Source organism: Coenobita brevimanus, chromosome 78 (assembly GCF_032717465.1).
Source record: "Coenobita brevimanus isolate Jiangsu-jjx chromosome 78, ASM3271746v2, whole genome shotgun sequence".
Lineage (NCBI taxonomy): Eukaryota > Metazoa > Arthropoda > Malacostraca > Decapoda > Coenobitidae > Coenobita > Coenobita brevimanus.
In genome coordinates, this window is record NC_137031.1 from 27,732,774 (window position 1) to 27,755,820 (window position 23,047).

At 41.6% G+C, this 23,047-nt stretch overlaps 1 protein-coding gene across 1 annotated transcript in view; it reads left to right on the forward strand.

Annotated features, from left to right (window-relative positions):
* The first annotated feature begins 3,933 nt into the window (after positions 1-3,933).
* LOC145408777 (G-protein coupled receptor moody-like) overlaps positions 3,934-23,047 on the forward strand; it is a 151,886-nt gene continuing 132,772 nt past the window's right edge. The window contains exon 1 of the mRNA XM_080279427.1: positions 3,934-4,440. Within this exon, the coding sequence (XP_080135553.1) occupies positions 3,934-4,440 (507 nt within the window). The remainder of the gene's footprint in view (positions 4,441-23,047) is intronic.

Sequence of the window (23,047 nt, forward strand, 5' to 3'; positions counted from 1 at the left end):
TAGTGTAGAGTATCTTCAAAGTGAATTAGACTACATCATAAATGCCTTTCTGAAACTTGGATACCTCACCGGCCTTCTAGTCACACTGAAGGAAAAGGCAAAGTAATTAATGGAAAGGGGAAAAGGGGTTGGTGGGGGAGCTCACCATCCACTCACTAGATGTAGTGCTGCTCTCAGGTGTCTGCCCTTTCCTCTCCTCCATCCTTCTTTCCCTTCATCCTCTTCTGTCGTTCTTTCCTTCATTCTTTCCTCGACCTTCTGTCTCTGGGTGACTTTACGCTCCCTCTTCTGTCATTCTTTCTGAAATACAAAATTGGCCGTAACTCGGAAACTACAAGCATTAGGAAGAATATCAGCAGTGCTGCAGACTCCTGACACCAAGGACTTATAGGTCTTGATGACCTAAGGTGACATGCACAAGATCAGTGACCTTGACCTCAAGGTCCCTTTATTGTTGGCTTTTAGTAGGCAATGGCCAAGAGATTATTCCTTTTCAAAAATTTTCGTTGGACAATTTTACGCCGTTCGTTTATTATTATTACTATTGTTATTATTATTATTATTATTATTATTATTATTATTATAAAGTGAACAGAGAACTACAACACTTGTTGATATCGTACAGTTATGTTATAATTTCCATATTATTTTTTTCCTGCTAATATACTTAGCACGGACGTCAGCTAAGGAGTATGTCAGAGAGAGAGAGAGAGAGAGAGAGAGAGAGAGAGATTTTAGGTCTTCATATTTCACCTTCTGTGTGTCTATAAATTCTTCACTTCTCCGGTTATAACTTCTTCTCTAGCCTCCCACACTGCAATTTAGTTTTTTTCTCCTTTTTTTCTGCCTCTCTCAATATACATTGTTTTTTTTTTTTTTTTCCTTTTTTTACAGCTTCGCGTGTTTCTACTGTCCTCCTGTTTTTTTCCCTGAAATTTTTTCAGTTGTTCTCTTTCATTCCTCGAACTTTCATTGACCTGTTTGTTAATGATTTCTTTCCTACTTACCCTGTTTTTTTTTTTTTTTTTTTTTTTTTTTTTTTTGGCGGTGACGATCGCCTTAAATTTGGTGGTGCTTTGTACCTTGGGCAAAGTTAAGCAGCTGCGGTGTCCACCCGGGAGCCAAACCTCGTGATACTCCCTTTCACCTCGCGATGGGGAAGGACCTTGGTATATATCTGGCGAGGCCCTGGCTACCACAAGGGGGCGCCGGACCCCTAGACGATGTACTAGTATGTGCTGTACTGTACTTGTAGGGACGGCCCCACGGCAGCAGGGGTAGTCGGTGGCAGAGTCGGTAAAGAGGTGGCCTGCAGTCCCAGTGGATCCGGGTTGAAATCTCCGCTGGGGAACGGAACAGTTTAAGGATTTGAATTTCGCTAAAGCAGGCATTACTGATCTACCATAAGACCCTCTGACATGTAAAAACATCCCCGCTAATACCGATACACCAGTCCTGTATGAGACAGCCCTAGCATGTGTTCAGTATTGACGGTGGGTGTTAGCGCCGATGTGGTGACGTGTGAAGGTGATCGGTTAGACATTACGGAGCTGAACAACAACAGCTTACTGCTTTCTTTGGTTTATCCCATTTTTGTTGATTGCCCTCTTATTACCGTCTTTACTTACCGTCCTCTTTACTTATTGCCCTTTTAATGCCCTTTTATTTATTGCCCTTTCATTGTCCTATTTATTTATTGCCCTTGTATTGCCCTCTTTACTGATTGCCCTCTTCTGCTCCCTTTATTTATTGTTCTTTTAGTCCCCTCCTTACTTATTTCTTTTTCATTACCCTCTTTATTTATTTGTTTTTTTATTGCCCTCCTTATTTATTGCCCTTTCATTGCCCTATTTATTTATTTTCCTTTTATTACCCTTTTTACTGATTGCCCTTTTATTGCCCTTTTTACTTATCGCCCATTTATTACCTTCTTTACTTACTGCCCTTTTATTGGCCTCTTTATTTATTGCCCTTTCCTTACCCACTTTATTATTGTCCTTTCATTGCCCTCTTTACTTATTGCTCTTTACTTATTGCCCTCTTTACCTGCTGTCCGTTCATATCTCTCTTTACTTATTGCCCTCTTTACCTGCTGTCCGTTCATATCTCTCTTTACTTATTGCCCTCTTTGCTTGATGCCCTGTATTTATTGTCCGTTTTATTTATCGACCTCTTTACTTACTGTCATCTTTACTTATTGCTCTTTTATTGCCCTTGTTTCTTATTGCCCTCTCCTTATAGTCCTCTTTACTTATTGCTCTGTTATTGCCCTTGTTTCTTATTGCCCTCTCCATATTGTCTTCTTTACTTATTGCCCCTACTTATCGCCCTCTCCTTGTTGGTTTCTACATATTGACCGCCTCTTTTACTTCTTCCCCTCCTATTGCCCTCTTTGCTTATTACCCTCTACCTATTGCCCTCTTTATTTACTACTTGTTTTCTACTGCCCACTTTACTGACTTCCCCTTTACCCTTTGCTGTTTTACCAATTTCTCTCTCTGCTTATTGCCCTCTTTACTTCTGCCTCCTTTACTTTCTGGCTTCTGTACTTGTTGCTTTCATTCTTTATTCCTTTTTATTGTCTTTTATTATTTCTTTCCTTATTGCCCTCTTTACTAATGTGGCATCTCTCTTTTCAGGTAAAAGATTGAGCGAGTGGAGTGGAGCTGAGTCACGAAAGGCGACCCAGGCAGCTCAGCATTAGATGACATAAAAAGGAAAGACGAGGAGTAAGGAGGGGTGGATGGAGGAGGAGGAGGAACTGGAAAGAGAGAAGAGAAAGAGGATAGAGGGTGAATGCGGAAGTATGAGAGAGAGAAAAAAAAAGGAATGTTGAAAGTGCATGATGCTTATTGAAAATCCATTGGCCTTGTTGAAAACGCAACGAACTGTCTCCAGCGGCTTAGTACTTAGGGTATGAAAATAGAACACAAGCCCATTGACTCCCTTGAAGATAAACAGGGGGTCCTGTGCATGTGCTTTAGATGAAGTGAGTGAAATTTCAATCACACCCGAATGGCAGGGTGGTATTTCAGACTCATCCTAAAGCCAGAGGGAGTTCGGTTTTGGGAGTAGGGTCCATAGCAGGATCCTTTGGTCCACTTGCAAAGCATAAATCTTCCCTGTAAAGTTAAAGGTAGTCGTGGTTCAAGACACTTAACGGTTTCAGGTATGTAAATTCCAAGTGCAAGGTGTAACAGTACCTATGTTCATTTCAAAATACTTCCTTGGGGTTGGGATGATGTTAATAACAGTGGTACAGGCCAGTGAGAAGATCCAATGACACTGATCTTAAATAACGTGGATGTAAGCAGTGATATTTTAACCAACGTATTAGCTAAGTGGATTTTTTATACTAAGATCCTAGCGGTAAATTTTAACCCAAAGAAAAGCAAAACAAAGAATCAGTCGCTTGGACCTCTGTTTAGATATATATGAGTAGTGAATTTCGGACCGGGGAACCAGTTACATGAAATTCCATTACTAATAATCCCAGCATAGAATTTGAGGCTAAAGAAACGCTTCCTTGGGTTGGGAATATAGGGAAAGCCAGCTCTGAAACCTGAGTGAAGAACTAAAATTTAAAGAATATGGAGAACCCAGTACTGTTTTTACTCCACCATATTCTAATTTTGCAATCTCTCCATACTGAGTGTTAAATCGTAGCGGTACATTAATATTTGAATGTAATGTTAGTCAAGAAATGCCATGGAAAGGACGTGCAGTTACAGTATTTTCTTTTCCTACCACTGAGCTACGGGAATAACCTGCAAATGAACGAATATTTGGGCCAGATTAAGTTGAAAGAACTATAGCTGAAAATCTGCGGGAAGACTGAGAATATACTGAACACCAACCGTGAAATCGTAAAGACTGGAATGATGAGGAGCACAGAAAACTCACTGGGGGGACGTGACCCTGGCTGAACACAACATGACCCACCTCGACACAGCATCGACCACCACAGAGTCTGAGGTCAGGCAAGGTCAGGGCATATTAGGGGGACTAATCCGCTCTGCTGGGGGAGTCAGTGGAGGCAGGAGGAGGCAGGGAGTTGAGGAGAAAGTGGGGGAGAACACTGAAGAACAAAGCTCGACATCCATCGTCAACCAGGTCCTCTCTTTCACCCTAAACTCTGGAAAAGGCTTAGGTCTCTCAAAAGCCGTCAGTAACCCAGTTGACGCAAATGGAGAAATAAGTTCAAGTGGGACAGCTCTTATCCTCGGAGACCAGGAGACCTTCTATCTCTCCTCCTTGGCGCACAACTTCAGCCTCCAGATCTCCTCCTCGAGCAATGAGACTTTAAGAGAAGCGCCCCAGCTCTTCGCCGACTACCCTCCCCACCTGCTGGACTTTGCCGTGTTCTGCTGCGTCCTCTTCATCGTTGTCGGCGTCCCAGCCAACCTCATCACCATCATCGCCCTCGTCAACTGCAAAAAGGTACGACCTCAAATTTATTTCTCCCCTTTAGATCAAGAATTTTATTATTCATCCACTTCCATTATTTCTTCATCTCAGTCTAAGTTTTCCTCATTTCCTTTCTCAGATTATTCTTTTTATTTTTATTTTTTTTTTTTTTTACTGCACGAAGGAGGCTAATGTATGATGTAACTTGTTTTTTTATTTTGTATAATGTTATTTTCTTTCAGCTTTAAAGTTTTCCCTCATAATTTTCTCTGTATCTCCACTTCCTTTCTGTGTGTGTGTGTGTGTGTGTGTGTGTGTGTGTGTGTGTGTGTGGTGTCATTTCTTCACATCACCAGTGTCTTCATCACATGTGGGAAGGTAAGTGTATATTTGTGGATTCCATATTTCTTACATTTTTTCCTTAAAGAGTTTTTCCGTTCCATATTTTACATATATATAAGCAATTTCTATTAAAAAATTATAGGGTTCCTTTACTGTAATTATGGTGTTACTCAAAGATTGTTAGCATAATAAATTACGCCTTCCCTCCCTTCCTGTTTACCTGTTTCCTTCCTTTTCCTTTCTCCTTTCTCCTTTGTCATCTCAATATTTCCTTCCTTTCTTCTATTGTCAGTCTTTCCCTTCCCTCCTTCCTTCTTCCCTCCCATTGATTCCTTTTTTTTTTTTTCATTACTTCCTCTCTATGTGTTCCACCCTTCCTTCTATCCCTCCCTCCATCCATCCATCCAACCGCCCATCCATCCAATCAACCATCCATCCACCCACCCATCCATCCATCCATCCATCCATCCATCCATCCATCCTTCCCCTTTTCCTTCCTTCCTTCCTACAATCTTTCCTTCATTCCTTCCGTCGTTCCTTTCTTCCTTCTCTGTCTTCTGATTTTTTTTTTTACTATTAATAACTCTTGTCTCCCTCATTAACCTCTCCTAGTTTCTTTTCATGACCTTTTTCTCTTCCCTCGCTTCTGACTGCTCTCTCTCTCTCTCTCTCTCTCTCTCTCTCTCTCTCTCTCTCTCTCTCTCTCATATTCCTTCCTTTATTTAAATTAATTATCAAATGTTAGTATGTCTGTATTCCTTGTTATCTCCATTTCTTCGTCCTCCCCTTTTCATTTCTTGTCCTCCTCCTCCTCCTCCCCTCCTCCCCTCCTCCTCCTCCGCCTATGTGGAAGGAGTGAAGTATTTTGTGAACATACACCTAAATTTTGCAGCACCGAAGAGAGAGAGAGAGAGAGAGAGAGAGAGCTGTAGCTGAATACTGAATCACTTAGGTCTATAATTTACAGGTAATTACTCTTGCATAATATTGCCATTCCCTTAATTAATACAGGCAGGAATTCCTCAGTATTATTTTGCCCTTTTCAATTTTGATTTAATATTAACACTCAGGCTCCTATGGCTCACCCTTTGTTGAATACAGTCTTCTGAGGTTACCTGAAATAAAGCATAAGATAATACCAACCATGATATATTAAAGGAACCAGTATTACCACTCTCAGGCATCCATGACTCACTCTGAGCTAAGGAAAATAAGTGGCGAAAGTTCAAAGACATTACTAGAGTTGTCCTTACCGTGAGAAGAGCTATAGTTCCGGTATTAACAGTCACAGGCTCCCTTGCACACTGTAAACTGAATGTAATAGTCTAGCGTAAATGGTATAAAAATCTAGACTTGTTCCAACCATCAGAAGGGCGATTTTCTCATGGTCACCTCTTTATCACTTCCGTACAGGTAAGTCCAGACGATCCTAATCAGCTTAGAGGGTCATAGGAGCCTTAAGGAGTTGCCACTGTCTCATTCACCCCTGCCAAAGACGTGACAGCTTTAATATTCCATCATAGCCAACGCCAGACGATTTTATTCAGCTGAGGGTAAGTCCTGGGAGCATGAGTGTTATGGAGAAAATTATTTGCTTTACGGCTGATTATTAGACGAATTTTTTTTTCTACGAGGCCGACCGTAATTTAATAAAAAAATTGGTCCGGTTAAATATACCTGTTTATTGACACCCATACAGAGAGAGAGAGAGAGAGAGAGAGAGAGAGAGAGAGGATGAAGACATGCAGACAGATACACATAAAAACAGACGGACAAACAGAAAGGCGGACAGACAGACGAATAGACACTGACACAGGCGGACAGACACAGACACAGAGGACAGGCAACGATGATGAGGTGAGGTGAGGTTAGGTGAAGGTCAGTGTCCCTCCCTTATTGTGGTTCCATAGGTCACCTAGAAAACCATCTTTAGTCAGTTATCTTTCCTCTTCTTATCACCACCATCATCATCATCATCATCATAATCAGTTAACATCTTCAGTCATATCATCTTTTCCTTGCTTAGTTGACTGTCATCATCAGTACCATCATCATTATCTTCAGTCGTTATAGGTAGTAGTAGTAGTAGTAGTAGTAGTAGCATTTATTTATGTAACACTTTCCTCAGGTTATTTTTCTGTGACTCATTTTAATATCCTTGGCACAATGACGTTAGGCGCCAGGTGGTGTAATGGTTCGAACGCCCCTGTCGGAGTGACGGTCTTGCAAAGGTTCCGTCCCTAAGACGTGACTGTTGGTTTTCGACCCTGTAAGGCAGTGGTTCCCCTAACCCACGGTCGCGACTCAAATGAGGGCAGCGAGGATGCCCCTGAGGGTCGCGGGATGGTTTGAAAAAAAAAAAAATAATAATAATAATAACAATAAAAACAAGAAGTACACAATAGTGCAAATATATTTACATAACATTTTTGGAATATAAAGCATCACTGAGACTTTGGAACAGGAAAATAGTTGTGAATAATAAGCAGAGATAAATGTATGAAAACTCCTGACGTATTCGAGGTGGCTGGGGCCTGACGCAATGGCAGTATCGTTTCTTACTCACTTGTGGCGTTGCTGTGTTGGATGACTGTCGTGCTGTGAGACGCAGTTATCATAACGCAAGTTTTGTTTGCCTCTTACTTTTTCTATTTACTGTGACTGCCAAGCTTATTCATGGGTGAAATAGCCGTTTAATAGTCTAATAGAGGAAACAGCTTAAGCCTGGAAGTTTTCACTCAGGGAAGGAAAACTTTATTGTTATGACTGGTGTGATAATGTTGCTAATTTCTACTTGAGTGTGTTTTACAATTAAAATCATTATCACTGAGTATGCGGGTAAGCGTTTGTGAGACAAGTATGTGATAGAACAGTGTATGGTGCAGAGATGGAGTATTAGTGTTCGGTATTCGTCGTACAGTGCATTCTGAATGCAGTATTTATGTTTATTTGTCTTCGAATTATTCTTATATCATGGTATTTGCATTTACAATCAAATTCATGGGCAGAGTATTTGTATTCATCTAATCATTGTATATATAACTTGACAAACGGTCGCAGATTCGGTATCACAAGGGATCACTCACGAAGCAGCGTCATAGTTGCCAGTCAAAAGTTTGTTTTTCTCTGCTTGTCCAGTTTTGTAATAAAGTAAATTTACATGAAGTTGTCAATATAATTTTCTTCGATCAACATAAGAAAGATCGAAATTTATTGATTATAAAATTAAATTATAATTTAGTAAGACTGATCCATAAATTTTACTGAATGTTACTTTAAGCAGTGCATTGCATTTTACCCAATAAATTTTATTGGATAAAACTGAATGAAAAAACACTGAAACTATGTTTCCGTCCTGAGGGTCGCCAGGCCATAAAAATTCCATGTTCAGGGTCGCGGCCAAAAAAGTTTGGGAAACACCGCTGCACTGCCATCAAGGGAGGTAGGCTGGTCATCTACACTTTAATGTACTGTACTGCGTCAGCCTAGCCTCGGACCCCTACCCATCAGACGGGATAACGTGGAACTGATTCTGAAACTGAATTCCGGGCATAGACGTGGCAGCCCGTTCCCTAAGGCCGAGTAAAAAGGAAACGGAACTGGAGAAAATGAGAGAAAAGTCTTCTAACTTCCACTCCAACTTTTTCTTAACTTACTCAATTTGCCTGCCTCCTCCTCCTCCTCCTCCTCCTCCTCCTCCTCTTACTCCTCCTCCTCCTCTTACTCCTCCTCCGCCTCCTTACTTTACCACTTTCCTTCCTCTCTTTTTATTGCCTTTCTCATTGCTGTCATTCACTGTCGCCCCCCTCTCCCCCTCTCTCTCTCTCTCTCTCTCTCTCTCTCTCTCTCTCACACACACACACACACACACACACACACACACACACACACACACAATAACATCTTCAACCCTGAAGGCCTACATTAATGAGAGAAAACTGAGTTGTGGATTTGGTGAGATGAAGGAAGGGAAATAAAGGAGGAGGAGGAAAAGAAGAAGCAGAAGAGAGAGAGAGAGAGAGAGAGAGAGAGAGAGAGAGAGAGAGAGAGAGAGAGAGAGAGAGAGAGTCAATAGCGAATAATAAAAGTAAAAAGGAAGTTTAAAAGCGAACGAGAGAATGGCTTCAATTTATTGGAGTATAGCCGTCCAGGTCGTGTGTGTGTGTGTGTGTGTGTGTGTGTGTGTGTGTGTGTGTGTGTGTGTGTGTGTGTGTGTGTGTGTGTGTGTGTGGTAATGCAACACGGGAATAAGACACAAACGCTGCTACGATAGGATTATAATGATGTTTTGGTCAGATACAAGTAATAATAATTGTATTGATAACAAAAATAATAATAATAATACTAGCGTGAAAAGTTATAGGAATAATAACAATGAGAATCAGGGAAAGAAGAGTGATAATAATAAAATAATGATAATAATAAAAATAATAACAATAACAACAACAATAATTATAATAATAATAATAATAATAATAATAATAATAATTAATAATAATAATAATAATGAATATTATTATTATTACTATTATATTATTATTATTATTATTATTATATTTATAATAATACTAATAATGATAATAATAATAATAATAATAATAACTATAATAGTAATAGTGATAATAATAATAGTAATGATGTTAATAATTGTAATTATTATTCATATTATCACTATTACTAATATTATTATAACAAGAGTATATAATAATATTAATTCCACAACCACCGTTAACAACTACGGTACACCCAAACCACCACTGATAGTGACAGCCACAAAGAATATTGTAGAAAACTCTCTGTCTGTCTGTCTGTCTGTCTGTCTGTCTCTGTCTCTGTCTCTCTGTCTCTCTGTCTCTGTCTCTCTCTCTCTCTCTCTCTCTCTCTCTCCAAGGCCCGTGTGCCATATTCAAGTTCATCTTCGAGAACGGCCTCGATCACCACAATCTTACCCTCGAGGTATGATCTCGGTGACATGCCACGATCATACCTCAAACGGTAGGCCTAAACGGCCAGTTGACGACACAGTCACGTTAGTGCTAAGACACACAAAGACATTGCTACGACATCCCACGACACCCTACGGATGCGTCACGTTATCCTGACGACACACTACCGTCATCCCTTAGTTAAAAAATAACGGTCACTTTGACCCCACGTCACGCCAAGACATCGCCACGTAGCGCGTCGTAAGTTGTCGTAGTGTCTTAGGTATAACTTTGCCTGTCGTAGGTATAACTTCGTGTGTCGTAACGGGTCGTCGGGATCCGATCTCCAAGTTATTGTTACGACACGTCGTCACACCTAATCGACAAGCTACGACAACCTACGACAAGCTAAGACTCGCTAAGATACGCTGAGTCACAGCTAAGACAAATGACGTTACCGTCACGACATGTCACGTTCTCCTCCTTGTCGCCGCCCACGCCGACAATTTTTGAACATTCCAAAAATTGTCGTAGCGCGCCAAGAACAGCGAAGAATGACCAAGTTCTCCACGTCAGCGCTACGTCAGCGCTAAGTCACGCCACGTTACTCGTGACGACATGCGGCGACACACGAAGACATGAAGATCGTGGCATGTCGTGGGAAAGTTCCAGAAATTGGGACATTTGCTTAAGTATATAATTATAATGTCCATCTATTTATTCACTAATTTATCTTTCTCTGTCTATCTTTCTATCTATCTGTCATCTGAACATCTATCTGTCTGCCTGCCTATCAACTTGTCTGCCTGTCTGTCTGTGTGTATATTTCTGCCCTTATACGTTCTTATTTATGTCTGTCTACCTATCTATATTTATCTGTGTATCTTGTCTTACTATCTAACAATTTAACAAGCTATTTGCCTATATATATATATATGTTTATATACCTACTGTATCTCTGTCGATATTCGTCCATCTATCTAATTACTTATCTGTCTACATACCTATCTGTCTCTCTATCCATCCATCCATTCATCCGTCTCTTTGTCTGTCTGTCTGTTTATCTGTCTACCAATATCTGTCTATTTAACTCGACAACAATTTCACCATTCCTTCTCTTGCCATGCATCAATCTCAGACACTCTCTCTCTCTCTCTCTCTCTCTCTCTCACACACACACACACACACACACACACACACACACACACACACACACACACACACACACACACAATTTCACCATTCCACCTCCCCCCATCCAACCACCTCAAACTCCTTCCCTCCCTCCCTCCTCTAGCTTCCTGTCCTCCATTATTTCTCACTACATTTGTCTCTTCCTTCCATGTCTCTCCATCCCTCTTCCTTGTGGCAGTTTCTGGGAACCATTTCTTTTAGCTTTACGTTTTCTCCTTACCTTTTTATTGTCCGCCTTTGCAAAGCAGAGCTATAATGGTTTTGCCTGCCTTTGTGTGTGTGTGTGTGTTCTCATTATATCTCCTTAACTGCTTGAACTATCAACATGAAACTTTCAGGGTATCAAGATATGGAAAAACCTTGGACTTGGCCAACAGCAAATTCTGGCGGGCGATTAGCATTCGGCTCCCGAATGCTTTTTTTTCATCTTGTCATTGTTTTTCCTTTTTTATTCCTTCTCTTTTCTCGCTTTCTTGATACTTCTCCTTTTTTCTTTTCCATGACCTTCACGTTCTTTCTGTCTACGTCTCTCTCTCTCTCTCTCTCTCTCTCTCTATCTGGCTGTTGAAAGTCTTATTAACACTACCGTCTCGTAGTTTGGATTTAGGGCATTATCCAACATTTTTAAATATAATTTTTGGTAATCTTTTATCAGAGTTCCAAACACCCTGTACTGTTGTGTTCTTGTCCATAACAGCAACAGCCAATCCCGTGATAGCCCATGTGGAGCGTAGGGGGCCGAGGCTAGGTTAATACTGGTACTGTTAACCCTCTCATTATCGATACAACGCCAGTATTATATTCCGGCTGACGACAGATGATTTTATTCAGCTCAGAGTGGGTCATAGGAGCCAGCAAAGAGTTCGGCCACAGCTGTCAACACTTCCACATCTGCCTTTCAGAGGGTATCAGCAGCTGTACTTAACACCCCTGGCAAAGCGACTTAACTTTCTCGCTGATGCAAATCTGTTTGTGGGTGTGGGGATGAATCTAATAGGATTTTAGGCTTACGTCTCTCTCTCTCTCTCTCTCTCTCTCTCTCTCTCCACCTTCGATCGTAATCCAATCAGGGTAACAAATAGCGACATGCACTGAGGTGAGGGAAAGTCACCACCAGCTGTCGGTTTAGCCCATTCAGCCCATTGACGTATTTTTATTACCCATAACCGCCCCAGAGGGGCTCAGGGAAGGGTGTTGTTTTCACTCGACTTGTCTGTTTGTCTGCCTGTTTGTCTGGCTGTTTATCTGTTAACATCTTTACGCGAATACTACTGGTGCAGTTTTGACTAATATTACAGGGATGATGGGCTATGACCTTCTGATCACCTGATTAAATTTTTGGCCAAATTGGGCCAAGGTCCAGGGTGTAGGCCCCCCAAAAAAAAAATAAATAAATAAATAAAAAATAAAATCGTTTTTCCTCAATAACTCCTTTCAGTTCGTCATATTGACATGAAACCAAAACCTAAAGGTGCATCTTTCAAATCTGCATCCTATAACATGTCTCATTACATCAGGGGGTCACCCCCTAGTTAGCGGTAGAGGGGGTCAGTGTCAGGTGGGTCGGGCCAATAATTTCAAATGAGCATAAAATCTTCAATTTTCACAAGATTTACTCCAAATTTGATATATGACACTTTTGACTAGATATCCTGTTGTGTTTATACGTCAGCATTGAAATGACTGCCGGGGATGGATTTGCTGTGCCTCGGCACCTCTTCTTGTTTCAGTTTTTCTCCACGTACTGTACTGTACATGTGCTTCTATTCAATGTAGGGCAGAGGAGTAGTATTGTGGAAGTAGTAGTGGTGGTAGCAGTAGTAGTAGTAGTAGTAGTAGTTTTTGTTGTTGTTGTTGTGGCTCACCCCTGGTCTGTCTGATCGAGCAGACCCGTCGACCTCAGGTAAGCAACTGTACCTACGTGGTTGTCCCATGTGTTCCCTACACCGCTGATGTTGTGTCTGTGTTTTAGTGAGACGTGCTGTGCAGTGTTGCATTATGTGTGTTATGTTGTGTGGGTGTATTAGACATGTACTGTGCAGTGTTGCATTATGTGTGTTATGTTGTGTGGGTGTATTAGACATGTGCTGTGCAGTGTTGCATTATGTGTGTTATGTTGTGTGGGTGTATTAGACATGTGCTGTGCAGTGTTGCATTATGTGTGTTATGTTGTGTGGGTGTATTAGACATGTGCTGTGCAGTGTTGCATTATGTGTGTTATGTTGTGTGGGTGTATTAGACATGTGCTGTGCAGTGTTGCATTATGTGTGTTATGTTGTGTGGGTGTATTAGACATGTGCTGTGCAGTGTTGCATTATGTGTGTTATGTTGTGTGGGTATATTCTACAAGCAGGACACGTGTCATGTGATGCCACCCAACCCAAATCTATGCTGGCTGCTGAGGAAGGCTGGCTGATGTCCTGCTCTAAGCCTAGGTAGATAAACTCCATCATATCTATTTAAGGATACCTCTGATGCCTGGATGGAGGGTGGGGGGGAAGTCCTCTTAACCCCCTTCCCTGGCTAGTAGTGTAGTGGTTAATGACAGCTTTATCCACCCCATCCAGGTCTCCCTGTGCTGAATAAAAAGGTTTGTGTGTAACAAGATAGATTACAGTGAAAGTACGTCATCAAACTAGGGGGATTAATAGATAAAAAGTCACGTTCTAAGAGGATTTGGGGATTTGATAACACTTTTCCCTCGGCGATTTATTTCGGCGATTTATTTTGCATGTTACACCTCAGTATCGTCTTGTATGTTACTGATGCAAAAAGTGTCTTGGCCACTCTCTCCTTTAATACGTGCGCTAAGTATTCTAACCCCGGACCCTTATACTGCGTATGGGCAGTAAAGAAATATACAGACAGACAGACAAGACATAGATGAACATAGACAGACAGGCAGACAGACAGATAGATAGATAGACATATAGACACAGAGACAGATCTCTTCAGCAAATTCAGGAATAGATAGTATAGAAGACTGTCAACGACGAGTGAAGAAATAGTGACGGAGAAGGAAAAATGGAAGCAGGGATAATGAGTAGGAGGGAGACAGCAAGTGGCGGAGGAAAAAGGGTGAGGGGAAAATATGACGACATTAAGGAGGAGGAGGCACAGGAAAGAGTTAATGATATATACGATGAGGTGAGGGAAGGAGAAAATAAGAGAAGTGGAAGAGGAAGCAGGGGGAAAGATATGAAGGAAGGATTAAAGGAATGGGCGAAATATAAAGATGAAGAGGGAGATGAAGAGAAGAAGGATGGGAACAGGAAAAATGAGAAATGATTAGAAGAAGGGAGAGGGAAAGAAAAAAAGGAAATACAAAGATAAGGCGAAGGAAGAAGAGAAGATGGGATAAGAACTGGAAAGGAAGAAGGGAGAGGAGATTATGGCACTGATGCAGGTAGGGATAAAAATCAAGATAAAAGAGAAAGGGAAAGAGAAAATGATGAGATGGAAGAGACGTGGTGGAAAAGTAAAGAAAAACTGAAGACACAAGACAACGAAAATCCGCAATATAATGAAGAGGTGTGCAGACCAAGTGACAGTGGGAACAGGAAACCAGGGAATGAGGAATATATAAGTGAGAAGGAGGAGGAAAGACAAAAAGGGGGAGGGGGATAAGGGACGGCGAGGAAGAAAGGGAGGAGAGAGGAAACCAGGGAATGAGGAATATATAAGTGAGAAGGAGGAGGAGAGACAAAAAGGCGGAGGGGGGTAAGGGACGGCGAGGAAGAAAGGGAGGAGAGAGGAAGTGGGAAACGAGGAAGAGAGAATAGGAGGAAGAAAGAAGGAGAGAAATGTAAGTAATTTTCTCAGGTTGCCACCTTTCCCTCTAGCTGCCCTTCTTTCTTTCCCCTACATCTGTCCACATATTTCTTCTCTCCACCTTTCAGCCTTCTTCCCTCTGCCTACTAGCAACCCTCGCTCCACCTACCCACTCCCTTCGCTCTACCAACCCACCCACGTCATCCCACCTACCCACCCCCTTCGTCCCAAGTACCGACCCTTTCAACCCACTGTGTTCACTCAACCTACCCTCCTCCTTCACTCCACCTACCCACCTTTTTCCTTTCCTTTCCCTGCCTTGCTTCCCTGTTCCTCCCCCAGCCCTGCAATGCTCACCATCCCCTACCCAGCCCCCTGCCCTGCACAGCCTAGTCCTCTCCTTTCGTGCATGCTGCTCTCTCCAGAAGGCTTTCTTGGGGTCGCATACTCTAAGGCTACGGAAGTCTGCAATACCCCTAACTTAGTGAGATATTTTACCATTTTCACGTCACGATTCTCGTGTGGGGATTTCATATGTATATTTTTTTCGTCCACAGTTAGCATAAAAACACAGAGGTGAATGTTAGCGTGTTCTGTGCATATACATACCGATAAGGAAAGTGGAAGAAACGCTACCAAACAAAGAATACCTGTCTTTGACAATGCCTCCCTGCCAACCCTGCTTTGCATACCCATACCCCTACCATTGCACAAGAAGAGTAAAAATGCAAATAATAATAATAATAATAATAATAATAATCAGAATAATAATAGTAGTAGTAGTAATAATAACAATAATAATAATATTCATTCATTCATTCATTCATTGCCAGACGCCATGTATCCCAAACAGGGTGGCCTAGGGCTTAGAGTTAATTGTTTTACAGGGAGGGGCACTAATCCTCCACCAACCCCACTTGACACGTAGGGAGAAATAATAATAATAATAATAATAATAATAATAATAATAATAATAATAACAGTAATAATGATAATGATAATGATAATATTTATAATAATTTCAATAATAAAAACTTAAAAATAATGATAAATAAAAATAATAATAATAATAATAATAATAATAATAATAATATACTACTTTCCCCCTCCTGCACTGGTACGTTTCTCCTACGTATTACATACATCCCTCGCGATTTTGCAGAGTTCACTGCTAATTTCACAAGGTACAGTTTTGTCGTGAAATATTCTCAGCGTATGGTAAAAGCTAGCTAGCGAGAGAGAGAGAGAGAGAGAGAGAGAGAGAGAGAGAGAGAGAGAGAGAGAGAGAGAGAGAGAGAGAGATTTATATATGTGTGCATGTATATTTATATGTATACACACACACACACACACACACACACACACACGAGGCCCATAGGACCACAGGAGCACATGTGTCAAAATAACTGTTTCGAGTTATTTAAGGTTAAAGTTGACGCACATTCAAAGAACAGTTACTTCTTAAATAACTGAGATACTGAAGTGATTTAAGTGGCAGGATGTAGCTTGCCAAGTGAGGATTTTATCGGTAACAACTAAGCAAATGGGGAGGGGGAATGAAAATATTATTTATGCCAAAACACAAACACAATGCCAAACCAAATGTCTGAAAGTAGGGGAAATAGATACTCATACAGTCATACAAGAAGACTGATGCTCACAAGGAGTAAATAAATACATACGAAACATACGTACTTATCTTTGATTTAATGTAAACAAAACAAATACCTACAGTTGAAAGGACAGGTAGACAACAGCTGCACTCATGTTGCTCATGCCAATGCCCTCACTCTCATCTGCCACTCAGGAATTTATACCCCCATTAGTCACTGTGTCAGTAAAGAAAAAATAATAGTCATACTGAAATATCAAGATAACACTATAACAGCACAAGAGAACGACAAATCCATTGACCAACAGGCATGTACAACTCCTTGCAGGCCGCAACGCTACCCCCCACCACCCTCCTACGGCCTTCCTCTTTTGTTTGTTCCCTCTCTCTTTCCCGCCATAATAAGGCTCACTCATTGGCTGACATTCAGTAGCGAAAACGCTGTGATTGATGGTGTAGGGGACGGTATTCTCCCCCACAACCTGGTACCTCTCCTTCTTCCCTCTATCCCTCCTCCCTCCTGCCCTCCTACCCCCCTAAACCCCTCACCTGTTTTACTGTACTATAACGCTACTCCTGAACCCTGGTGTCACAAGATGCACTCCCACTGGCCCAGATTCAAGCTCTGCAAACATCAAAGTGATTCGTCGCTGGTGTGAGCTGTCGTGGTGTGGTCCTGGAACGAACGTCCTGCAGGTGCTTGGTGCAGGTTTGGACGCGCCACCCATCTTATTTACTGCCACTTCCAGCCTTATGTTTACTTCCCCCTTGGGACAGAGAATGTCTCTTCGGATACAGGAATGATTGTCGTAGCGAAAAAAAACAAAACAAAAGGACGGGGAGGGGGTGGCGCTTGTGCTCCTGTGGTCCTAGGGGCCTCATTTTCATTCCCTCCTATTTTCTTTCCTCCCTCTCTTTTCCCTCTTATTCATCTTCTTCCTTTTCGTTTTCTACTCTACAACTCCTCCCTCAACTTTTCTTCACTTTCTCCTCTCCTCCTTAACTACTTCCTCTCTACTTTTTCTTCAGGTCCCCTCCTTTCGGTCTTCCTTTTCTCTTTTTGCTTACCTCTCTCCTCTTTCCATAACTCTCCGCCTCTCATTTCTCTCTTCTTCTTCTCCTTTCTTCACATCTTCGCTCCTCTCCTTTTCTGTTTTCCTTCTCAAAATCTCTCCTCCCCATATCATTTCTTTCTTCTAACACTCTTTTCTCCTTTTTTCCTTTCGCCATTCAGCTCTCTTCTTCGTAACCCTTCCTCACTCCGATTCTCTTTCTTTCCTCCCCACACCCCATCCTTGTTCTCTCTCTCTCTCTCTCTCTCTCTCTTCCATACCCCCACCCTCACTCAACCATGCCCCTCTCTCTCTCTCTCCCAAATTAACTCTTTTACCGCCGACAAGAATATTCACATGCACGTACACTCTTAAGGCGCGCACACACACACACACACACACACACACACACACACACACACACACACACACACACACACACACACACACACACACACACACACAAAGGAACACAAGTCACGCACGTCATGTAAAAACAGCTAGTACTGTTCTTTATTCTGACACCAGAGCACAGAAAGATAATGTTTTTTGGTCTGATTACACATGTACACACACACATTCACAAAACATCTAGACATACATACATACATTCATAATGCATATGTACATAAATACATACATACATTTTTCGTTTCCTTCTTTATTTCACTCATTCATTTCTCCCTACGTGCCTTGCTACATATACACATTAGTAAGTACATACATAAAAAAATACAAATGCAGTCATAGCTCACACTGACATTCTTACAGAGACATTCCGGGGCACACACACACACACACACACACACACACACACACACACACACACACACACACACACACACACACACACACACACACACACACACACACACACACACACACACACACACCTCTTTGCACTCTATGCCTCATTTTGTTCTGTATTTTTCTTATCTTCTTTTCTTTTTTTTATTCCTCCGTCCCTATCTTATCTCTCTCTCTCTCTCTCTCTCTCTCTCTCTCTCTCTCTCTCTCTCTCTCTCTCTCTCTCTCTCTCTCATAAAAGCCTGTCGTAACAATAACCCTTTGTTACAAACACTTCCTTTGTAAAGTCGCTACATATATTAATCTTGGGTTACTTCAACCCATTGTGTGGGCCAGAAGTTTACCGTGAACATTAAACACAGTAATATTAAACTAAGATTATATAAACAATAGAAAACATACACACGCATACAAATAAAATGAAAACATAGTGTATCTGAGGCAACTCAAACTCCATGTCACGGAGACACCCTCGAGTACTGCCTTTGGACAACTGAAAGAATCCATGAAAACCATCTATATGCAGTTCACTAGAATAACCTTCAGTTCATGCCAGGCCTGACTGGACACCAACCCTGACCAACTAAAGCTTCGATAACCTTAAAAAACGGAAAACTGAGCCTTTAAAATAACAAAATGCAATAATATCACAAATATTAATCATCTACATCAAGAAACAAAAATCCTTTCAGTCACATGAATATAAGAAACAAACAGTTTATCTTTAACTCAAAACCTTCCTACCCCTGTACCTTTATGCTGCATCACCCCCGGCCACAAAAAATTATAAATGAATAATTACCTAACACTACACAGATTTTCTCACCAACCCCCCTTATCCACCCAACTCTACACAGATTATTTCAACAACATCCTTCTTCCTCCACCCAGCACTACATTAGTAGTAGGTGGGAGCACTCACCATCCACTCACTCGACGTAGTGCTGCTTAGGGTGTCTGCCCTTTCCTCTCTTCCTTCCTTCGTCGTCTGTCTTTCCTTTCTTCATTCTTTCTTCTGCCTACTGGTGACTTTACACTCCCTCTTCTGTCTTTCTTTCCTTCATTCTTTCCTCTTCCTTCTGCCTGTGGGTGACTTTACACGGGGTGACAAGCCAAATGGTTTCCTGTACACCAGGAAACCATTTACTACGCTGGGTGGTAACCATATAACCAAATTATGGCACCTGGTGGTTTAGTGGATAGTTAATGTGCTCCAATCGGATTGAGCTAGTGTAGATTTATATCCAAAAGGAGGTTGGGGTTTATTGCTTACGTAGTGCCACTCAGGGATGAGTGAGGCTGATCACTCTCGTCTTAAATGTCAGGACCAATTTGCCTAGCCCCGGTCTCCTACACCCCTTATGGGGCATAGTAAGATTGGATGATGCATGGATGGATGGATTTCCTATTCAGTTACTTGCAGTCATGTCCTCGTCAGAAAGCAGATCTTTATCTCTAAATCCATACCCTTTAATATACTTCAACAAACTTACAATATCACTTCTTTTTCTTTCCTGCACTGTGGGTAACCCAAGAATTTTTAACCTTGCCTACTATCCCGTTGCCCTCAGACTCAGTGTCCATCGCGTTATACATCTCTGAATGTTTTCCACTGTCTTCACGTATTTGGTCAAGCAGGGATGCCACACAAGCATGGCATGCTCGAGGGACAGTTTGTGGAATTGGGTGATCAAGACTTTAATCATGTCTTCCCCTCTGTATTTGAAGATCACTCGTATGTTAGGCCCACACACAGGTTTTCGCAACGATGTCAGTGGAATGTGTTTGTGTGTGTGTGTGTGTGTGTGTGTGTGTGTGTGTGTGTGTGTGTGTGTGTGTGTGTGTGTGTGTGTGTGTGTGTGTGTGTGTGTGTGTGTGTGTGTGTGTATGTGTGTGTGTGTTCAGTGCTGTTAGGAACGCTGCGTCCGAGTTTTGAGCTTTACAACTGATCGTTCTGCGCCAATGTGGAATCACTTTCCCATTCCAGCACTTGTTTAGGTGTTAGGTTTGATTTAAATCGAATCTAGCATTCAAGAGATTTTTTTTGTTAACATAGATAAATACTTCTATAGTTTGTAATAATTATCTTGGCAGGGATTTTCGTCCTGTGTGAAGTTAATTCCCGTAGTTTGGTGTCCGAAAACGAAAATGCAGTAACTCTACATTCTTATCATAACACATCTTCGTGATTGGCATCATAATCTAGTGTTAATTTCTTGTTAGATATGAAAATGCTACAGGGTACTTCTCTACATTCTTTCCATGGCACTTCTTCATGACTAGCCTCGTGTTCTAGTGCTAAAATCTTGATGCAGTTCATGAAACACAAATGGGTGATGGATTTTTAGGTCATGTGAAAATAGACAAACTAGCGTACAGATTTTTTTTTTTTTTTTTTTTTTTTGATAATGAATGGAGGAAGGAAAAACAAAGGAAAAAAAAAAAAAGTCCTTGTGCTTAAAGGCATCCTCCATTCATAAAATACTTATAACAATTGGATTTAAAATCGAGAGGATTAAATGTATGTGGGAAGCAACTCCCAGGAAATGAATTCCGGAGAGTAGTAGTTCTGGGGATAAATGAATTTTGATAAGCAGAGATTCTGCATTGTGGGGAAGAGAGTGTGAGTTCATGGGCGCTCCCAGCTGCCCGAGTATTTCGGGAGAAAATGTGAAGGGGAGGCACAACTGAAGCCAGTTCGTTAGAGCACTTACGGTAAAAATATCTATAAAATAATGCTAAAGAAGCAACATCTCTACGTACCGATAACGGAGGAAGGTCCTGCGTTATGGCAGGATTATTGATTAATTTAATGGCTTATTTTGAATTTTGTCCAACTGCCTCATTGCAACCGTTCCACATCCACTCCACAGTGGTGAACAGTATTCGATCTGAGAACGCACATGACTTTTGTATATTGTGGCCATCTGCTCGGTAGTGAAGAACTCACGAACTCTGTATATATGTCCCAGTTTTTTAGAAGCATTTTAAGCAAGGGATTTAACATAACCTGTCCAGCTTAGGTTGGGGTATAGAGTAACACCTAGGATATCAATTGCAGTGGATATGGGAATACTGACATCATTTAAAATTATATGAGAGTCTGAGGGATTCTTTCTGTTGGAGAAATTAATGTATTTAGTTTTCTGAGCATTAAATGAGACCAGATTTTTTTATCCCCATTGATTAATTTTAGAAAGGTCCTGGTTCAGAGAAATTGCTGTGTTTATATGGGAATTTACAATATCAAATTGTGTAAAGGAGGTACTAAATGTGAAAGAACTATGAAGGGTCGAGTCATCAGCATAAGAGTGTATTGGGTTGTGCGTGACAGATAGGAGGTCATTTATATATACGGGAAGGATATTGATCGTAGCAGCTATTTCCATCAGTGTCACTAAAATTGTTGTTCTTGTTATTGTTGTTGCCCCAGGCTCATCGTGACATAGACCCAGAGGCCTGCAAACTGAAGTGGCCCATGTCCTACAGTTCACAGTCCTCCTATAAGGGATGCGGAGTGGGATGAGATACACATGTATTACCGATAAGACGAACTGCCGGTTATATAGGTGCCACCACGTGAAGGCCTCCCTATGCAGCACCGTCGCTAACAAGAACATCAGCCAGTCTCACCCAGCCCCCTTCGGAGCGTAGGTGCCCAAATTTAGGCAATTGAAGTCCATAACATTTAAAAATAAGAGGCAGACCTACGCCCCTGGAAGCGCTAACCACAAGAGTAAATCCTTCATCTCTAATAAGGGAACCAAATTCTTTAAATCGCAAAGTTTTCCGACCAGAGTTACCACCACACCACCACGGCCAAACACAGATGAATCTAACCTTCCCAGTGCTTCCCATTTCCCTCTGTTTAACTGAACGTAGTATTCTATCTATCAATAGTCAGACGCCTAAATCCCGTAAGGGGTGGCCACAAACAAATCGCCTCCATGTCGCCCTGTCTCCTGCCATTTCGCTGCCCTCCAGCTTTCACCTCCTTCTCTCATATCCATCTCTGCTTCATCCTTCCATCTCATCCTCCGTCTCCCTCTCCCTCTCCTCCTTCAACCTCACTCACAGACACTCTCCTAGGTAGTCTCTCAATCTCCGTCCTCTCTACATGGCCAAACCACCTAAGTGTAACTCTCCGATCACTTTCTATCACATCCACATCAACACCACAACACTCCTTCATTTCCTCGTTTGTCAGTCTGCCTCTCCGCTCTACAAGCTCCACTCGACTCCTTTCCACTATTCATACTCTTGAATTCTGTACTTCCAACAAGGTCCAAGCTTCGCTTCCATAATATGTTAAAGTGAGGACCACAATACTATCATGTAGCGACTTCTTTTTTTCCATGCTCACTTCCCTATTTTTTATCATTGCTCTCAATGAACCTCCAACCTTTCTTCCCTGCTGTACAGTTTCAAACTCTTCCTCCTCCAGACTTCTATCTTTACTCATCAACACTAACCTTAAAATGGACCCACATTTTCCATTTCCTCGCTATCCAGCCTCACTGTGCATGGGGTGACTTCATTCTTTCGAAGACCACATCTTTACTCCTCCTTACATACACCTTTAGATTATGTTTCTTACATCCTCTCCCAAACTCATTCACCAAGCCTTCCAGTTCCCTTTCGTCTTTACTTAACATTACAGTATCATCTGAAAACAAGAGCACAGGAAGTTTCCAGACGCACCCCTCTCTCATTAGGGTCGCTCCATCATCCACTGGCCTAACTTGCATCTGTTATATAGCCCCATCAATATGCAAACTGAACAACCATAGAGGCATGACACATCCCTGTTTCAGTCCAACAGTGAAATAAAATAAAATCACTCAGTTCACCATTCACACGCACGGCAGCCCTAGTGCCGTCATGCATACTCTCCAAGGCATTCAACAGCTTCCCATTTACTTCATATTTAAGAATTT